This window comes from Tachypleus tridentatus, chromosome 7 (genome assembly GCF_004210375.1).
Source record: "Tachypleus tridentatus isolate NWPU-2018 chromosome 7, ASM421037v1, whole genome shotgun sequence".
Taxonomy (NCBI): domain Eukaryota; kingdom Metazoa; phylum Arthropoda; class Merostomata; order Xiphosura; family Limulidae; genus Tachypleus; species Tachypleus tridentatus.
In genome coordinates this window covers 94514394-94535862 of record NC_134831.1, presented here as the reverse complement: position 1 = coordinate 94535862, position 21469 = coordinate 94514394, and the positions used below count along the sequence as shown (strand labels likewise).

Here is a 21469-nt window from a genome sequence, read left to right as displayed (position 1 = left end):
CATGAGGTAATAGTTCTTTGTACCAAACAGAGGTCAATACCACTTCTGTAACCAGCTTCAAAATATTTATTTCAGAGTCCTGGTTTGGTATATAATACTCCTCTGACAACTTTATAAATCACAACCATTGCGTATTTCTTTGGTTCACTGAATATTCATAGTAGTATAGCAAACAAAACAGAAACTATTCTATAAACTTGAAACATTATATTGTTGTAAATGTTTTACTGGATCTTCAAGCTGATACTCACACTTTTACTGGTTCTGCTCAAAGAATGCATCAGCTCTTACATTCTTTTGTTTAAAAAAATGTATCCCCGAAAATAATGTAGATTTTGAAAATATATCAACAATATGGATATTGTATGCTTCAGCTTGTGAAAATTACCCTTAAAACTTATAAGCTATGACAAACATCAATAGGTTCATATCTGTTGTACTGTATCATCTATCTGGTAAGGTCAATAATAGTTTCTTATATATGATAGACCACATTTATCTGGAATGATCAAAACATTCTCTGTCCTTGGTGGAGTACATTCTTTCTGTAACACTTCCTGTGAGTACTATCTTCTAGTAAAGTCATAACAGTTCATTATTTGTTGTGCAGCACAGTCTTCAAGAAAGGTCGTGACAATTCATAATTTGTGGCGGTGTACAGTTTCACAGTAAGGTCATAACAGTTCAATAACTGTGGTGGAGTACAGTTTCTTAACAAGGCTATAACAGTTACTTGTATATGAAAGAGTACAGCCTACAATTAAAGTCACAACAGTTCCTTCTATGTGGTGAAGTTCAGTCTTCTATAACAATCATAACAGTTCCTTCTGTGTATTGGAGCACAGTCTTCTATAACAATCATAATAGTTCCTTCTGTGTACTGGAGTACAGTCTTCTAGTTAGGTCATAGCAGTTCCTAACACATGGTGAAGTTCAGTCTTATAGATCAGTCATAACAGTTCCTTTTATGACTTGAAGTACAGTCTTCTAGTATGTACTCCAACACATAAAAGGAACTGTTTTGACCAGTCTTATAGTATCGTCATAACAGTACCTTCTAATTGGTGAAGTAAAGTCTTCCAGTATGGTCAAAACAGTTCCTTTATCTATGTTGCAATCGAGTTTTCTAGTATGGTCAGAACAGCTCCTTATTTGTGTTGAAAGGCAGTCTTATAGTAAGGCCATAACAGTACCTTATCTATGTTGCAATCGAGTCTTCTGGTACAGTCATAACAGTACCTTCTGTGTGTTGGTGTAGTCTTCAAGAACAGTCATAACTGTTCCTTTTATATGTTGAAGTACAACCTTCTAGTATGATCAGAACAGTTCCATTTTAATGCGATGGAGTACAGTCTTTTACTATGGTCAGTACAGTTCTTTTTAATGAGTTGGAGTACAGTCTTCTAGTATGGTCAGAACAGTTCTTTATCAGTGTTGGAGTATGGTCTTCTAGTACGGTCATAACAGTTCTTTATCTGTGTTGGAGTATGGTCTTCTAGTACGGTCATAACAGTACCTTCTAATTGGTGAAGTACAGTCTTTTAGTGTGGTCAGAACAGTTCTTTATCAGTGTTGGAGTATGGTCTTCTAGTACGGTCATAACAGTTCTTTATCAGTGTTGGAGTATGGTCTGAGTAAGTACAACAATAAAACGACAAGAGTCCACTAACTACTAAAGATGTTAAACTACAACAATGAAACGACAAGAGTCCACTAACTACTGGAGATGTTAAAGTACAACAATAAAACGACAAGAGTCCACTAACTACTAGAGATGTTAAACTACAACAATGAAACGACAAGAGTCCACTAACTACTGGAGATGTTAAAGTACAACAATGAAACGACAAGAGTCCACTAACTACTGGAGATGTTAAACTACAACAATAAAACGACAAGAGTCCACTAACTACTGGAGATGTTAAAGTACAACATTAAAACGACAAGAGTCCACTAACTACTAGAGGTGTTAAAGTACAACAATGAAACGACTAGAGTCCATTACCTACTATTATCACTAAGTTCTGATGACATCTAGAGTAGTGAACCCATTCAAAGGTTACACTAAGTTCTGATCACATCTAGAGCAGTGAACCTTTTATGTCAAGTATGGGGTGGTTATATTCACCCCACGTATATATTGCCTAAAATATTTGGCTAGTTCTTGCAGGGATTTCACTGTTACGTCTACCTTCTCTTCCTCTGTTGATAACCAAAACTTTGTTTCATGGCTATGAACCATCTTTTCTTTGTTTACAATCACAAAGGAAGTCCATGTTTAGCTATAAGATAACCTTCACTGATGTGACTACAGTAATTATTGTCAGGAATTCTCATTAACATAACATGTCCACACTAAACCACACACCTAATCACTAATTCTGAACACACCCTAATGCTCTGCACACCAAATCCCCAAAGTATAATAATATCAATTCCATAATGTGCCACATATGAAGTCCCTAAAGAACAAATCACTAAATCCCTAATACACAACACGCCAAATCACTAATGTACCCCACTCAAATTCTGTAATGTTCTACTCATCAAATCCCTAATGCTGTATAATTTTTTTCAAATTTCTAAATATCTTATGTTCAGTTGTTTTGAAATATCAAAGTTACTTGATTACAAACAAAAGGATGGCCAAACTGTGTTGAGCTTGAAGAATAGCACATTTGAAAGTTCAATTAGATGAAGAAATGAGTTATAAGATATAAATATATCACATTTTAGTATAACATTATTTAGAAGCAAGTCCCTCCTGATGGTGTCTAAAAATAAAAAATTACCAAACTGTTTACTGACACCTCTGGGCAAAATTTTGTATTCACGATACAAAAATATTGTTAGTCCTATATATTACTTTCTTCGAGATTCTTCACAACAGGACTACATTCACTATTTCAAAGTGTATATTTTTTTTCTTTTCCTTCCTTATAAATCTTTAAAGATACAAAAAATTAAAATGTTTATAGATTTTATGATGTATTAGATACCAAGATATGGTCACATAGTTATGATGATTCACACGCATGGTGATACGACCTTAATTAATTGTTTAAAAGACAATCCAATGTAATCATTTCTTGAATTCTAACATGTAAACTAAATAAAACTATTAACTATCCTTGACGATATTCACGAGCAGCTAAAAGCTGCTAAACTATGTCGGAAAATCAATACGACAAATGGGAAAATCGTGTAACTAGAAGCAATATTATGTAAATATCTGATTACTTATTCATACTGTTAAATATGTTATATAAATTATTATAATTCACACACTGACCGGTTCTCAGTCACATCTAATACTCTTTTCAATATGCAGTAAAACGTATGTTAACGGGAACTTGCATTAATTTTAATTTTTAGTTATATTTCTAATTTTCTATACTTTATTTGGGTTATAATATATAATACTCAACTTTTATTGAGAAAGCCAGACCGATAAACTTAATTTACACTTACGTAAAAAACTGTCAATGCTGCGTACAAGTTCGGATTTCGGGTTTCAATTTTTGTGACAAAACGTAAATACCACTTTGGAGTTTATATAAATATTGTTGAAAAACAAAATTATCACATACAAATTGTTTCAGTGTCAGTCAGGCAAATTATATTTACATACTTGTTTATAGACATTTCCTCCTATTGTTTCTAGAAAACAAAAACGGAGAAAATAAATCTCCCGACAACGGCTGGACCTCGTACGAAGAGTCTGACGGACTGTCTCGACGCATCCGTTAAATGCGATTTTCCAGCAACGAAAAAAGTTTTCCAGACAAGTAAAAAACATAGTCGACGTGCCGCGGTGTTCCCGACAAAACCCGCGCCTGACGCATTCTTAACATCGCCGCCTTTTTAATAATATTATCAAATATAGCAAAATATAAATAAATATCACAGAATACAAGCATTGCAAAAGTCTTAATATTTAAAAATATATTTTCAAATTTCAATGAAATTATACATCCTTGATGTTCGTACGCCTGTCGAAGAAGCATTTCACTTACGATACGTTCGACTTCAGTCTCTCCATCTTACTGACGATCATTGTCAAAACCATTTGACTGGTCGCGACATCTCTTGACATAATGTAACGTTAAAGATATTGGAATGAAGTTTGTTTTGTTTTCAAATTTTATTTCCAAAGCTGATGATGATGTTTTAATCACTCTAGCTAATTAGGTCAAAGCAGTCTATGAGGAATGCGTGAAAATGTACGAATGTCGCTACCATTTACCAAAACAATACCGTCCGGAGTCGTTACAGAGTTACATAGACGATATTTCATGATGGGAGAAAAACACGCACTTCCCAGTAGTACAGCGGTAGGTCTGTGGACTCGTACCGCTAAAAACAGGATTTCGATACCCGTTGTGAACAAAGCACAGATAGTCCAGTGTGTAGCTTTGTTTTTAATTAACAACAAACAAAGGAAAGAAATTACGGAGATTTCTGATGAAGAAAGATCCACTTTCCGAAAGCACTCAAGTTATACTTACAAGATTTCGTGTTGTTTTTTTTTTCTTTACTGAAAAATAATATCATGTAATCGAGGTTAAAATTCATATTACTGACCTACGGGGAATTTCAAAGGTCTATTCAGAGACAGGAGGGATTTTTAAAAAAACTTGTCACTAGTTCACATCCAAACACACAGAAAACATACAACATGACGTTTAATCACCGAGTAGTTTATAAAATGACAGTACTTTCAACTCGAACAGATATGAAAAAAAATTCTCGTCTGTTACCTGAAACAAAAATCAATGTAAATTTGGAAAGCACGAAAACACAATCCACAAATCAGTAATACTTAATAGGCCTAATATCCAAAGGAATAGGCACAGGTTACCGGCTGTATCGAGAAAAAGAGTTGTTTTTGACACCTCAAGTTTTGCCGTGGAAAAATGTGAAACACTGTTCAATAAATGTTATGTTACTTAGAAAATCCACCAGATATTTTACGAAACTTGCCCGTCATCTTGCAAAGAATCTTAAACACTTGTTTTTCTTCTAATGAGGCAATTGGATTTGATTCATCGTAGAAGCGATACTAATGTTTACACTGTCAACGTAACAAACACTCGTCTCCAGCGCATTAGGTATAGATACCGACGGCAATAAAGAAATTAGGCCCGACTAAAATAATTTTGACCCGACGTCAGAGTTAATCTAAAACTCGTTTCGTCGGAATTGAGAAAGAGGGTCTGCTTTAACGTTTCGGATAAAAATTGTTATTTCGCAGATTGATAATGAATATGTCCTGACAATGAACATCCTTAACATCTTCAATTAGACATTATTTAGTTGTTGAACACTAAAGTAAAACAATGAGCTGCTATCTGTGCTGTGCCCAACATGGGTATCGAAAACCGGTTTTTGCGTTATAAGTCTTGAGACTTGACGCTGTTCTTTACGTTGAAAGCACTTTATATGTACATTACATAGTTATTTACGAAAGAAAAAAGGACTGGATGTAAATTCATCGAAAATCTTTCAAACTTAAACGTTTTGTTTACCAAAAATGGTTTTCTAGGTTGTTTGCTCACAAATTCAGTAAAACAAACTATCTTATTTAAATATTCTATGTGAAAAACTTATATTAACTGAACTTACAATCGTATGTGTGTGTATTTTCTTATAGCAATACCACATCAAGCTATCACCTCAGCCAACCGTGGGGAATCGAACCCATGATTTTAGCGTTGTAAACCCGGAGACATACCGTTGTACTAGCGGAGGGCCTTACGCTCCAACTGTGGACTGTATGGTCCATACATCTGACTGTATGGTCTATACATGGATTAAACTAATATTATCTGACTGTATGGTCTATACATGGATTAAATTAATATTATCTGACTGTATGGTCTATACATGGATTAAACTAATATTATCTGACTGTATGGTCTATGCATGGATTAAATTAATATTATCTGACTGTATGGTCTATGCATGGATTAAACTAATATTATCTGACTGTATGGTCTATACATGGATTAAACTAATATTATCTGACTATATGGTCTATACATGGATTAAACTAATATTATCTGACTGTATGGTCTATACATGGATTAAATTAATATTATCTGACTGTATGGTCTATACATGGATTAAATTAATATTATCTGACTGTATGGTCTCTACATGGATTAAACTAATATTATCTGACTGTATGGTCTATACATGGATTAAATTAATATTATCTGACTGTATTGTCTATACATGGATTAAACTAATATTATCTGACTGTATGGTCTATGCATGGATTAAACTAATATTATCTGACTGTGTGGTCTATACATGGATTAAATTAATATTATCTGACTGCATGGCCTATACATGGATTAAACTAATATTATCTGACTGTATGGTCTATACATGGATTAAACTAATATTATCTGACTGTATGGTCTATACATGGATTAAACTAATATTATCTGACTGTATGGTCTATACATGGATTAAACTAATATTATCTGACTGTATGGTCTATACATGGATTAAATTAATATTATCTGACTGTATAGTCTATGCATGGATTAAACTAATATTATCTGACTGTATGGTCTATGCATGGATTAAACTTATATTATCTGACTGTATGGTCTATGCATGGATTAAACTAATATTATCTGACTGTATGGTCTATACATGGATTAAATTAATATTATCTGACTGTATGGTCTATACATGGATTAAACTAATATTATCTGACTGTATGGTCTATACATGGATTAAACTAATATTATCTGACTGTATGGTCTATACATGGATTAAACTAATATTATCTGACTGTATGGTCTATACATGGATTAAACTAATATTATCTGACTGTATGGTCTATACATGGGTTAAACTAATATTATCTGACTGTATGGTCTATGCATGGATTAAATTAATATTATCTGACTGTATGGTCTATGCATGGATTAAACTAATATTATCTGACTGTATGGTCTATACATGGATTAAACTAATATTATCTGACTGTATGGTCTATACATGGATTAAACTAATATTATCTGACTATATGGTCTATACATGGATTAAACTAATATTATCTGACTGTATGGTCTATACATGGATTAAATTAATATTATCTGACTGTATGGTCTATACATGGATTAAATTAATATTATCTGACTGTATGGTCTCTACATGGATTAAACTAATATTATCTGACTGTATGGTCTATACATGGATTAAATTAATATTATCTGACTGTATTGTCTATACATGGATTAAACTAATATTATCTGACTGTATGGTCTATGCATGGATTAAACTAATATTATCTGACTGTATGGTCTATACATGGATTAAATTAATATTATCTGACTGCATGGCCTATACATGGATTAAACTAATATTATCTGACTGTATGGTCTATACATGGATTAAACTAATATTATCTGACTGTATGGTCTATACATGGATTAAACTAATATTATCTGACTGTATGGTCTATACATGGATTAAACTAATATTATCTGACTGTATGGTCTATACATGGATTAAATTAATATTATCTGACTGTATAGTCTATGCATGGATTAAACTAATATTATCTGACTGTATGGTCTATGCATGGATTAAACTAATATTATCTGACTGTATGGTCTATGCATGGATTAAACTAATATTATCTGACTGTATGGTCTATACATGGATTAAATTAATATTATCTGACTGTATGGTCTATACATGGATTAAACTAATATTATCTGACTGTATGGTCTATACATGGATTAAACTAATATTATCTGACTGTATGGTCTATACATGGATTAAACTAATATTATCTGACTGTATGGTCTATACATGGATTAAACTAATATTATCTGACTGTATGGTCTATACATGGGTTAAACTAATATTATCTGACTGTATGGTCTATGCATGGATTAAATTAATATTATCTGACTGTATGGTCTATGCATGGATTAAACTAATATTATCTGACTGTATGGTCTATACATGGATTAAATTAATATTATCTGACTGTATGGTCTATACATGGATTAAACTAATATTAACTGAGTTTACGTTAGGAAAGCATTACCTATTGTTTAAAGCTATTCTGTAAAACTGAAATCAATCTAATTAATTTTTACTAACACTTATGTATCCCAGTGATACAGCAGTAAGTCTGTGAACTTATAATGCTAATAATCATGTTTTGACATCCAGGTTGAGCACAGTACAGATAACTTATTGTTTAGTTTTTTGCTTAACTACAGGCAGGAACTAAATCCTATAAACCTTCAGACACTAAACCACTCGTACTTGCAATATATATATATAATTTTATATTATATGTACTCTTTAAAAAAAGAAACGCAAAAGGGATATTTTTAAAGAGAAATATATGTAATAACGTTACAAGCTCGGAGTATGTGATGTTACACGTGTTAAGGCACTGATTGTCAGACTAAAATGACAATAAAAGTTGTGCACTTTGAAAACGGAGTAAAACATCGGATTTTTTGCCAAAACGCATTCGTGTTCAATAAATTTGTTTCAGAGATCTGCATGTTCTGCAAGTGCAACATGTGCACAATCAATATAAAAGTGACGGGTTCTCAGTTTCCATAGCTCAGTGTTAAACCACCGACACGCAATACAGTTACGCCAAGATTGACTGAAGCACAACGCAACAACGCCATTGGTCGCTTGGAAGCAGGCAAATCTCGATCAGATGTTGCCAGAGCTGTGAATGTTCACCCAAGCACCATTGCAAGGCTATGGAATCGTTACCAACAACATGGATCAACTCGTGACCGTCCACGATCTGGCAGACCTCGTGTGACCACGCCCGCACAAGATCGCTATATCCGGTTACGTCACCTTCGGGATAGGACCACCACTGCGACGTCTACTGCCTCAACCATACCAGGGCTGCGTAGGATTTCCTATCAGACCGTACGCAACCGTCTACGAGATTCTTAGGTTCCATGTGCAACCCATCATGGTGAACGTCAACGATGTTTTTCAACATGACAACGCCCGTCCTCACACAGCCCGACTCACCACTGTCTTCTTGAGACACCACAACATCAACGTTCTTCCCTGGCCCTCCAGATCACCAGATTTAAACCCCGTCGAACATCTTTGGGACGTGTTGGACCGACGTCTGCGACGGCGACAACCTCAACCGCGGACTCTACCTCAGCTTGCAGCAGCTTTGCAGGCTGAGTGGACAGCCATTACACAGGATGTGATTCGTCATATCATCGCTTCCATGGGCAGGAGATGCCAAGCAGTTATTGATACTCACGGGGGGCATACTCGTTATTGACGTTGAGTGACGTTAAACTTCATCTAGTGAGCGTGGACTTCGCCTTTGCAGACTTTGGATGTTCAGCAGTGAATGTGCAAAGTTTCACACGTGTCATACAGAACTACCCGGAATAAACTTGTTAACAATTTGTCTCAAATTTTGCCTTTTGCGTTTCTTTTTTTGAAGAGTATATATAATATAATACATATATATATATATATATATATTTTATCGAAAAGTCAACAGATGGCGCAACTTAAACGTGCATTATTACAGTATTATTTAGTTTATAGATTGACATTCAAATATATTCTACACATAAGTTTTCAAGTATATAGTAAACATATGTTTTGTTGATTCCTTTCATTTAAAACAAAAACTATTTTTTTCATAATTTTATGGTATACTTGTATACTTAATATACTTGTTTCAAATAAATATATTGTGAGTTTATGGGTCTTGGTTTGGTTGTAGAATAATACAAAACTACATTCAACAGCTAGACTATGTGTGTTCTGCCCATCACAGGTTTTGAAATCCAAGTTTTACTCATGACTGTACACCTACAAAAAATTTTAATGTACATAGTCGATAAGGTAATTTTACAAAATGAAGTATTTCGATTTGCATACCTAATAGATAGTACTTGAAATAACTATGAAAAATGGGATTATGCCCACTTATTGTGTGAAAATTAAATGTATCTGAAAACAGATATATGATGGCGATAATTTACACTGTGATTGTCACCCAATCAATTAAAAAGTGCCACGCAAGTACGAAGTCTATAAAATGTAATCATACTATTCCCAGTAGTTGTAGTATTATTCCATTAATGGTTCCCAGAGGACTGAAATAACAAATTAAAGTTATGGCTGGACAAGGATACTCCATTTGAAAGATTACTTTAAGACTCAATGTTTCAGATGGAAATATATGCATGATTCTATAGAGGGCACGTGAAACTACCTTGTTAGTAATAAAAGTAGTCAACACAGAAAATCTAAACTCTACAAAAAGTGATGTTAAGAGTCTCAGAATGTGTTCGTTATGAGACAGATGACGACCGAGTGCAGATTTTTCTGATGATTTTTTTTGTGTGTGAATGGCACGTTTAAAACAGTAAGATACATACAAGAATGAAGTAGTCTTAATAGACGTGTGGCTACTTGAAAACAAAAAGCTGAAACGGGCATCAAACCGCAAACAGTACAATGAACAAAGCTGAAAACGTGTGCTCTTAACAGCTGAATAACCAATTGAGTTTGTTCAATAGAGAACAGGAGAAACATGTCCAAGTCATTTCACACCATCTACAGTGAATAATGATAGAGGATTAGTAATATTATTGGGACTACAATACAGGCAGAGGTGTCGGCAATTTTCATAAAACTGATGGCACCATGACTGCTGATCAGTATAAGAAGATTATGCCATTTATTGAGCTGTAACTCATAGTCCAATAAGATGATTATTCTGAGCAAATGTGGTGAAACGTTTGACGGTAAAGCTTCCTATTCAACACTGACAACCGTGCACAAAGTCCCCGTATGAATATTTTTTTAGACTTTATGAACTTAAGTAAAAACTGAAAATGTCACAAGGCAATCATATAGCCCGACCAAACGTAATGGAACATTTGTAATAAGAATATTCCACAATAACACAGCGATAAAACTATACAGTTGCATGAAGAGAAATTTTGTCACGACAACGGAACTACTATTAGCAAAATCTTTGTCACGACAGACTACAAAGATAAATTTTGTCTCGACTATAAAACTAGTTGTTCAAATTGTCTTCACTATAACATCTTTCAAAAAGAAATGTTGGTGAAAGTATGTTTAAATACGTCCTTAAAAACATATTACAAATCCATAAACGTTTCATTTTTTATTAAATATGCAAAACAGTACATAACTTATTAACATACAAAAATACAAATTCAAAGCTATTCATGCAATCTCATTTATTAGAAATATTTGGTCCAGTAAGCTACATAAAAATATTAAAAACACAATAAATATGAGAAAAACATCATTAGGCTAAATAGTTTTAACATAATGCAGCTACTGATTCACACGATCACATGATATAATAATGAAACCACTAACTCACAAAACACCACATATTATAATAATGAAACCGTTAACACAAAAAAACTAGTTATTTACAAGGACCACATATAATAATGAAATCATTAACATAATGAAACTACTAATTCACAAGGACCACATGATATAATAATGAAACTATTAAAATAATGCAACTAGTAATTTATAAGGACCGCTTGTTACGATAATGTAATGGTTAGCACAATGAAACCACTAATTCACAAGGACCACATTATGTAGTTATGAAACCGTTAACACAATGAAATCACTAATTCACAAGGACCACATGATATAATAATGAAACTATTAACACAATCAACTATTGATTCTAAGGAATACGTGATATAATAATGAAACCGTTAACACAATGAAACCACTAATTCACAAGGACCACATGATATAATAATAAAACCATTAACACAATCAACTATTGATTCTAAGGAATACGTGATATAATAATGAAACCGTTAACACAATGAAACCACTAATTCACAAGGACCACATGATATAATAATAAAACCATTAACACAATCAACTATTAATTCTAAGGAATACGTGATATAATAATGAAACCGTTAACACAATGAAACCACTAATTCACAAGGACCACATGATATAATAATAAAACCATTAACACAATCAACTATTAATTCTAAGGAATACGTGATATAATAATGAAACCGTTAACACAATGAAACCACTAATTCACAAGGACCACATGATATAATAATAAAACCATTAACACAATCAACTATTAATTCTAAGGAATACGTGATATAATAATGAAACCGTTAAAACAATGAAACCACTAATTCACAAGGACCACATGATATAATAATAAAACCATTAACACAATCAACTATTAATTCTAAGGAATACGTGATATAATAATGAAACCGTTAACACAATGAAACCACTAATTCACAAGGACCACATGATATAATAATAAAACCATTAACATAATACAACTACTACTTCACGTGTTACAGAATAAAACCGTTAATGTCGTGTTTGAGCAGACTCATTGTAACGAACGTTAGACGCTAAACCTTTGACCGATAGACCTATATTTTTATGCTGTAGTAAGTACGATTATTATGCTTCGTTTTGAATTTTCCGCAAAACTACACTAGTACAGAGGGCTATCTGTACTAATCATTCATAATTTAGTAGTGTAAAACTAGACGGAATGCAGCTAGTTAGTCATCACTACCCACCGCCAATTATTGAGTTTTTTTGTTTTTTTCGGAGAATAGTAGGATTGACTGTGCCATTATACGCCTCCCAACGGCTGAAAAGGCGAGTATAGTTGGTGTAACAGGGATTCTAACCCGCAACTCTCAGATTGGGTGTCCATCACCTTAACCACTCTGCCAAGCCAGGTTATACTTTTTAGGAATGATTGTTTCACGTGCAGTCGAGTGCTATTGTGAAGCGCTAGCTGATTCACAAGCAGTTGACGTATGATGTGATAGAATATGAAAGCTTACAGCTGGTATTCCAAAGTCTGGGTACATGAAAGTTTTCGTTGAGTCAAACAGGGGCGTATATCCTGGGAGGATGGGGGGTATACATCCCCCTTCATTTTAGGTGGGGGGTATGGTGCATACAATCATCGCCCCTACAGTTTGGTCTGTTGAATTGTTTATTGCATCAAAGGCCTACGAATTGTGTGTTTGTTCTTGTGATTCTCGTGTTCTTACCAATCGAATTACATAATTAGGCCTAGATGTAGGCTTTTTCAGTAGCCGAAATGCACATCTTTAATAATAGGCGTGCTTCTAAGCTTTTCTATCTAAGCGATAATTCGTAAGTATCAGTCAGTAGGCCTAAGTATACATGCAAGTATCGAGGCAACAAGATTACTCTGTGACTGCATGTTTACAGCTTTCAGGTTTACGTAATCAGAGATTACCAATTTGCAAATTGAACAGTTGACATAAGTGGTTGCAAAAATCATCCCCGCCGGGTGTAAAAAATCTACGCCCCTGGAGTCAAACGTGTGAAAAATGATGTAAGGCTACGGTTAATAAAATGGGAACTATGGCAGTTTATTCGGACTTTCGTTGTTTTATAACCAATACTCGCATGATGTACTTTTACTGATTATTTAGTCTTTAAAACAAAACAGTAAACGAAGAAGCCATATTTACATGAGCGCTAACTAAAATGCGATACATTTTCTAATTTGATTCATTAATGCACATGCGCAGTTATTACGTGGTATACTTCGGTGATCGGGGCCATTTCAATCTTAGAGCAAAGCCGTTACTAGACCACTAAAACTTAACATTTCATTCAGTGAAGTTCCAAGTCAACAGGTGGCAACTCTTTTAACTTAGAAAACAAAACAAATTCACGATATTTGGTCCTATTATCACTTGAAAACAAATAAAGAAACTGAGAATTAGAAACCTGCAATGTTAAAAAAGACAAAAAAGAAACAGTGCTTTAAATGTGCTCAAAGTTCACCGTAGACGTATTCATCATCGTCGAGTAAACACTGAAAAAAAAACAAAAGACGACATCACAAACAGATCGTCTGTAAGATTTCTACTTTTTACATAGATGGTATTTTCAATAAATAAACATTTCTAGAAAAATAAGTAATAAGTGTAACAAGATAAAAACTCTAAGTTTGTTAATAGTTTACTTTTTTAATGTTACAGTGGTATTAAAACAAGTGTTAATGTGTACAGTGATGTATACAAGTGTTAATTTGCACAGTGATGTATACAAATGTTAATATACACACTGATGCATACAAGTGTTCATGTGTACAGTGATGTATACAAATGTTAATATACACACTGATGCATACAAGTGTTCATGTGTACAGGGATGTATACAAGTGTTAATGTGTAGAGTGTTCTACTAGTTTTAATGTGGAGAATACATAAATTTAGGTGTCTTAACTTGTTGTGTCTTACTTACCAAAAAGTACGATTTTTGACACCGGAGTTTTTGAGGATTCTGGAAAAAAAAAAAAGACAAAATTAAATATTGGAAATCGGACATATACTTTAAAGAAAATAAATACTGTTTCATTAAAATGACACTAGATGGTATTCCAACACGAACTCAATGGAAGTGAATGACGTTTCGTCATAAACACAATAAGATAGTTAAACTGTAACCAACTTACCGCTGAGCCAGCCTCCAAACACGCATCATATTTTCTTCTACACTGCAGGAAGAAAATAAAACAGTTTTTGAATAAGTTTATTAAAACTGTTCAAAAATATTTTGCAAGTTCCGTGGTATAGAAAGATATGCATTTTGAAAAGAAAGAGATAGTGATAAAAAACACAAACATTCCTTCTGGTTTTTATTTTTAGACATGTAGTGCATTTTTTCTTCACACGTTTCTAAAGCATTTATTTAAGAAACTCCTGAAAACATTCGTGTAATGATTCTTCGGCATTAAACACAGGAAAACAGATAATGAAGAACTGATTCTGTATGTAGCTACGGTGCGCTAGACAGACCCCCCCCCCCGAAGAACTGATTCTGTATGTAGTTACAGCGGGCTAGACATATCCCCTTCCTAAAGAACTCATTCTGTATGTAGTTACAGCAGGCTAGACATATCCCCTTCCTAAAGAACTCATTCTGTATGTAGTTACAGTGAGCTAGACATATCCCCTTCCTAAATAACTCATTCTGTACGTAGTTACAGTGAGCTAGACAGATCCCCTTCCTAAAGAACTCATTCTGTACGTAGTTACAGTGAGCTAGACAGATCCCCTTCCTAAAGAACTCATTCTGTACGTAGTTACAGTGAGCTAGACAGATCCCCTTCCTAAAGAACTCATTCTGTACGTAGTTACAGTGAGCTAGACAGATCCCCTTCCTAAAGAACTCACTCTGTATGTAGTTACAGTGAGCTAGACAGATCCCCTTCCTAAAGAACTCATTCTGTACGTAGTTACAGTGAGCTAGACAGATCCCCTTCCTAAAGAACTCATTCTGTACGTAGTTACAGTGAGCTAGACAGATCCCCTTCCTAAAGAACTCATTCTGTACGTAGTTACAGTGAGCTAGACAGATCCCCTTCCTAAAGAACTCATTCTGTACGTAGTTACAGTGAGCTAGACAGATCCCCTTCCTAAAGAACTCATTCTGTACGTAGTTACAGTGAGCTAGACAGATCCCTTCCTAAAGAACTCATTCTGTACGTAGTTACAGTGAGCTAGACAGATCCCCTTCCTAAAGAACTCATTCTGTACGTAGTTACAGTGAGCTAGACAGATCCCCTTCCTAAAGAACTCACTCTGTATGTAGTTACAGTGAGCTAGACAGATCCCCTTCCTAAAGAACTCATTCTGTACGTAGTTACAGTGAGCTAGACAGATCCCCTTCCTAAAGAACTCATTCTGTACGTAGTTACAGTGAGCTAGACAGATCCCCTTCCTAAAGAACTCATTCTGTACGTAGTTACAGTGAGCTAGACAGATCCCCTTCCTAAAGAACTCATTCTGTACGTAGTTACAGTGAGCTAGACAGATCCCCTTCCTAAAGAACTCACTCTGTATGTAGTTACAGTGAGCTAGACAGATCCCCTTCCTAAAGAACTCATTCTGTACGTAGTTACAGTGAGCTAGACAGATCCCCTTCCTAAAGAACTCATTCTGTACGTAGTTACAGTGAGCTAGACAGATCCCCTTCCTAAAGAACTCATTCTGTACGTAGTTACAGTGAGCTAGACAGATCCCCTTCCTAAAGAACTCATTTTGTACGTTGTTACTGTGGAGCAAATATATCCCCCCCCTGAATACGAGACAAACATAAGTGACACAGCGTTAGGTCTGAGAACTCATAACGATCAAAATATGGTTTCGATTTCCGTGGTACACACAATACAAGGAACTCATTCAGTAGCTTTGCGCTTAATTACAAACAAAGTACACACGTGACAAAAAGTCATTCCCTTTACGAAACATACCTATAAAGTGTGTTTTATTATAGCAAAGCCACACTGGGCTATCTGCTGAGTCCACCGCGGGGAATCTAACCCCTGATTTTAGCGTTGTAAATTTGTAGACTTACGGCTGTACTGTCGGTAGAGATACATACCTACAGAATTCACTAATTTACGTCAAAATATGAAATTCACCGTCTCCGCCAAACGATCTTTGGAATTATCCCTTCTCCCTCTTCAGTAATCCACAAAATATAAACTTGATTTAATTTCACTTCATAACAGACTTCTCACAAGGCAGTTGGGTACATTTTGTAGACAGGTTTATCAGCTAAAAAGAAAACATTTTTCACATACTTTTATCGTTAGGGCTGCGAAAAGTGATTTAAAGTGGTAAGGTAGCTTACGTCGCTGCATCACAAGCACAAGAAACAAAGAAGTCCTCAAATGAAACACAGAGGTATTCAGGAACCGGTTAGAACCACCTGTGAGCAAGCCGAGTATAATAATATGTCTGTAGCTGCTTTCCAAGTGTTTCTGTCTACTTATCCTACTTCTGACTATCGTGATGCTTCGAACTTCCATACGGAATCACAGGTGAATTCGTTCGTATTTAAATTCAAAGCTAAACATAAAAAGGTGATAGCAGACACATAAAAGGCTGGTAATTTCTTAACTAATGATGATCAGAATGTGGCTTTATTGATATATACTGAATTTACTACCAGCAGGTAGACCTTAGTACCAGCTGGTATGGAGACTTAAGGATGTTGTATTTTAATTAAAAATGTATCAGTTAACAAATAAAACCTTGTCTCGAAAATATACATTCAAAACCAACCTCTCCGGGAGTTCCCGGATTGAACTCACTTTTAATATTCAACAACTTACGGTATAAAGACACCCCTTGACTCCTGAGGGACGTGTTTATAACATGTATGTTTGGTAAGTTTCATATCTTGTTAAAACATAAATAAATAACATAAATAAACATAAATCAGTTTTACTTTTCTTTAACACTTGCTGGTACAGCACGGCTCACAACTCTAAAATTCTGGTTTTGATACCCGCTGTAGGCAGAGAATATGTAGGCTATTGAATGGATTTGTGATTAATAACATACAAACAAAGCTATGCATATCATTATGACAATAATTAATTGTTTTTTGTTTGTTTGTGTTTTTATATAAGTAAATATTTTTCTCAGCACAACCAAGTTTTACTTTACAAAGACTGGAGTTTCTAAGGACGGGCCCGGCATGGCCAGGTGAGTTAAGGCGTTCGACTCGTAATCCGAGGGTCGCGGGTTCGAATACCGGTCGCACCAAACATGCTCGTCCTCCCAGCCGTGGGGGCGTTATAAAGTGACGGTCAGTCCCACTATTCGTTGGTAAAAGAATAGCCCAAGAGTTGGAGGTGGGTGGTGATGACTAGCTGCCTTCCCTCTAGACTTACACTGCTAAATTAGGGACGGCTAACACAGATAGCCCTCGAGTAGCTTTGCACGAAATTCAAAACAAACAAACAAACAAACGTTTCCAAGACACTTAATATTTTTTCTTCACAAAGCTACACAAAATAATGGATTATCTACTCATAGCCGCTATAATATAGAACTGATAAATTACAGGGAAGGTAGATAGCAATAAACAGCGCCTTCGCTAACACTAGGTCTACCCTTGTGTGATAGAATACTGGGTTGGCTATCACTTTTATAACACCCCACGGCCCCAAAGTGAGAATACATTTTACGGGAAAAAAAAGAGACGTGAACCATGAAATCTCAAAAGGAATTTGACCGTCACTGTTATAACGCGCTCACAGCTTTAAAGAGGAGGGGAGCAATTTCTTGGCGGCAACGAGACACGAATCCTGAACTCTCAGAATCACTCACTGCTTTGGCACTTAAGCATAGTATTTTTACTAATATCCAAATCAAACATAAAAAAAGCTATAACATATTTTATTATTATTCCCATTAAAAACAAACAAGAACACTGGAGTTAATATCAGTCTCTCAAACAAACCTCTTCATCATAACCATCACTTCCATTATCTAGATATTCATAACTGTCTTCATAATCATCTTCAGATGTACTGTCATCATCTTCTTCATTCTCTTTGTTCGTCAGGAAACCTTTAGGGTTATCTACGAAGACGAACTCGAACCCAGGATCACCGTTTCCTTCGTGATACTTGTTACCTCCTTCCTTGTCTATGACGGGACGTCCTTCTTTAAGTGCTTGTTTCTTAGGTACGCTGTCCCCCTGAACAGCTTTGAAACACGAAACATAACATTAGATATTCAGGTTATTTTGTTCACAATTCAGTTATTAACAATAAAAAAGTAAATACAATTTTTGAAAAGCTGCAATTTTCAAAGAATTTATTGAAAATTATTAGAGAAGACATTTTTAGAGCTAATTTCTACGATACTGCTATACTTATCTATCTGTTCTTATGTTTTTATTTCTGAGATTAGGAAATTCACGATGGTAATGTGTAAACAAACGTTATTAGATAGATATTTAGGTTTTGTGCAAATGTTATCACAAAAGAATATTGGACAAATTGAACAGGAAATAAAAGTATTGGTTTAAATTCTGCGAAGTGTTAAATTCACTCACAATCTACTGATGAAAGTGAGGCGCCATCTAAACACATATGATACGTCATGGAGTAACCTGGGATCAAGGTTATGAATATATACAAAGAAGAAGCATAACCGTCATCACAGCTATGCAGCTTTATCCAATACCCTGCATGGGTCTATAAATGGATTTTTAGAGAAATTCCCAGATTCCTCCCCAGGGGTTTCCCAGGTAATCCAGTTTATCTGGAAAAAGACTGGTCTGAGATTTTCTTCAGTATCCTGTCAGCTTATGGATAAACTTTAAGCAGTCCACTTTTAAGTTAGAAATATTATTGAAACTTAGACAGAGTAATATAATCAAATATTACCAAAAGCATCAGAAATTAAAGATGACTCAATAGCGGCATCACACATTTTAAAACATCGTGATAAAAATATTTCCTTAATATATTAGCATCAAAATTCCCAAGTCGAGACTGAGAAAATATCTTCAAGAGATCGACAGAGCTTATCCTACAATCACCGAACAAATTCCAATACAGCAACATTAAATCTTCAATCAGTTTCAGAGAGTTTGTTTGGTTGAAATTTCGCGCAAAGCTACTCGAGGGCTATCTGCGCTAGCCGTCCCTAATTTAGCAGTGTAAGACTAGAGGGAAAACAGCTAGTCATCACCACCCACCGCCAACTCTTGGGCTACTCTTTTACCAAAGAAACGTTGGATTGATCGTCACATTATAACGACCCCACGGCTGAGAGGGCGAACATGTTTGGCGCGACGCGGGCGCAAACCCGCGAATTACGAGTCGCGCGCCTTACGCGCTTGGCCCTACCGACACAACAAATAAACTTTCATCACCTCATCAACACAGACAACCCTCTCTCTTTTCTGGTCTTTGATATTTTCAGAGTTGAAAATCCCTGTTCACAACAATATGTCGTGGAGAACGGTAGAGGAATGGATGATGCTCTTAAGAGACGTGTGGACATTGTTTCTGGCTGTATATCCATAAAGACTCCAGTGGAATATCCCGTGTTTCATTTTCAATGTTTGATATTGTTTCTGGTTGTATATCCATAAAGAGTCCAGTGTGATACTCCCGTGTTTCATTTTAAAGGTGTGGACATTGTTTCTCGTTGTATATCCATAAAGAGTCCAGTGGAATACTCCCGTGTTTCATTTTCAAGGTGTGGACATTGTTTCTGGTTGTATATCCAAAAGGAGACCAGTGGGAAACTCCCGTGTTTCATTTTCAAGGTGTGGACATTGTTTCTGGTTGTATATCCATAAAGAGTCCAGTAGAATACTCCCATGTTTCATTTTCAAGATGTGGACATTGTTTCTTGTTGTATATCCATAAAGAGTCCAGTGGAATACTCCCGTGTTTGTTTCATTTTCAAGATGTGGACATTGTTTCTTGTTGTATATCCATAAAGAGTCCAGTGGAATACTCTCGTGTTTCATTTTTAAGGTGTGGACATTGTTTCTGGTTGTATATCCAAAAAGAGTCCAGTGGAATACTCCCGTGTTTCATTTTCAAGATGTGGACATTGTTTCTTATTGTATATCCATAAAGAGTCCAGTGGAATACTCTCGTGTTTCATTTTTAAGGTGTGGACATTGTTTCTGGTTGTATATCCAAAAAGAGTCCAGTGGAATACTCCCGTGTTTCATTTTCAAGATGTGGACATTGTTTCTTGTTGTATATCCATAAAGAGTCCAGTGGAATACTACCGTGTTTCATTTTCAAGGTGTGACAATTGTTTCTGGTTGTATATCCATAAAGAGTCCAGTGTGACACTCCCGTGTTTCATTTTCAAGGTGTGGACATTGTTTCTTGTTGTATATCCATAAAGAGTCCAGTGGAATACTCTCGTGTTTCATTTTTAAGGTGTGGACATTGTTTCTGGTTGTATATCCAAAAGAGTCCAGTGGAATACTCCCGTGTTTCATTTTCAAGATGTGGACATTGTTTCTTGTTGTATATCCATAAAGAGTCCAGTGGAATACTACCGTGTTTCATTTTCAAGGTGTGACAATTGTTTCTGGTTGTATATCCAAAAGGAGACCAGTGGGATACTCCCGTGTTTCATTTTCAAGGTGTGGACATTGTTTCTGGTTGTATATCCATAAAGAGTCCAGTGGAATATTCTCGTGTTTCATTTTCAATGTTTGATATTGTTTCTGGTTGTATATACATAAAGAGTCCAGTGTGACACTCCCGTGTTTCATTTTCAAGGTGTGGACATTGTTTCTGGTTGTATATTCATAAAGAGTCAAGTGGAATACTCCCGTGTTTCATTTTCAAGGTGTGGACATTGTTTCTGGTTGTATATCCGTAAAGAGTCCAGTGCAATACTCCCGTGTTTCATTTTTAATGTGTGGACATTGTTTCTGGTTGTATATCCATAAAGAGTCCAATGGAATACTCCCGTGTTTCATTTTCAATATGTGGACATTGTTTCTGGTTGTATATCCATAAAGAGTCCAGTAGAATACTTCCGTGTTTCATATTCAAGGTGTGGACATTGTTTCTGGTTGTATA

General features: G+C 35.2%; 1 protein-coding gene across 1 annotated transcript in view; it reads right to left on the bottom strand.

The window, feature by feature from the left end:
- Window positions 1-11175: 11175 nt before the first annotated feature.
- Window positions 11176-21469, bottom strand: part of LOC143256220 (uncharacterized) — a 34113-nt gene continuing 23819 nt past the window's right edge. Inside the window, exons 2-5 of the mRNA XM_076513120.1 lie at window positions 18358-18605; window positions 14555-14596; window positions 14344-14382; window positions 11176-13912 (exon numbers count right to left, since the gene is read on the bottom strand). Of these exons, the coding sequence (XP_076369235.1) occupies window positions 13871-13912; window positions 14344-14382; window positions 14555-14596; window positions 18358-18605 (371 nt within the window). The 3' untranslated portion in view covers window positions 11176-13870. The remainder of the gene's footprint in view (window positions 13913-14343; window positions 14383-14554; window positions 14597-18357; window positions 18606-21469) is intronic.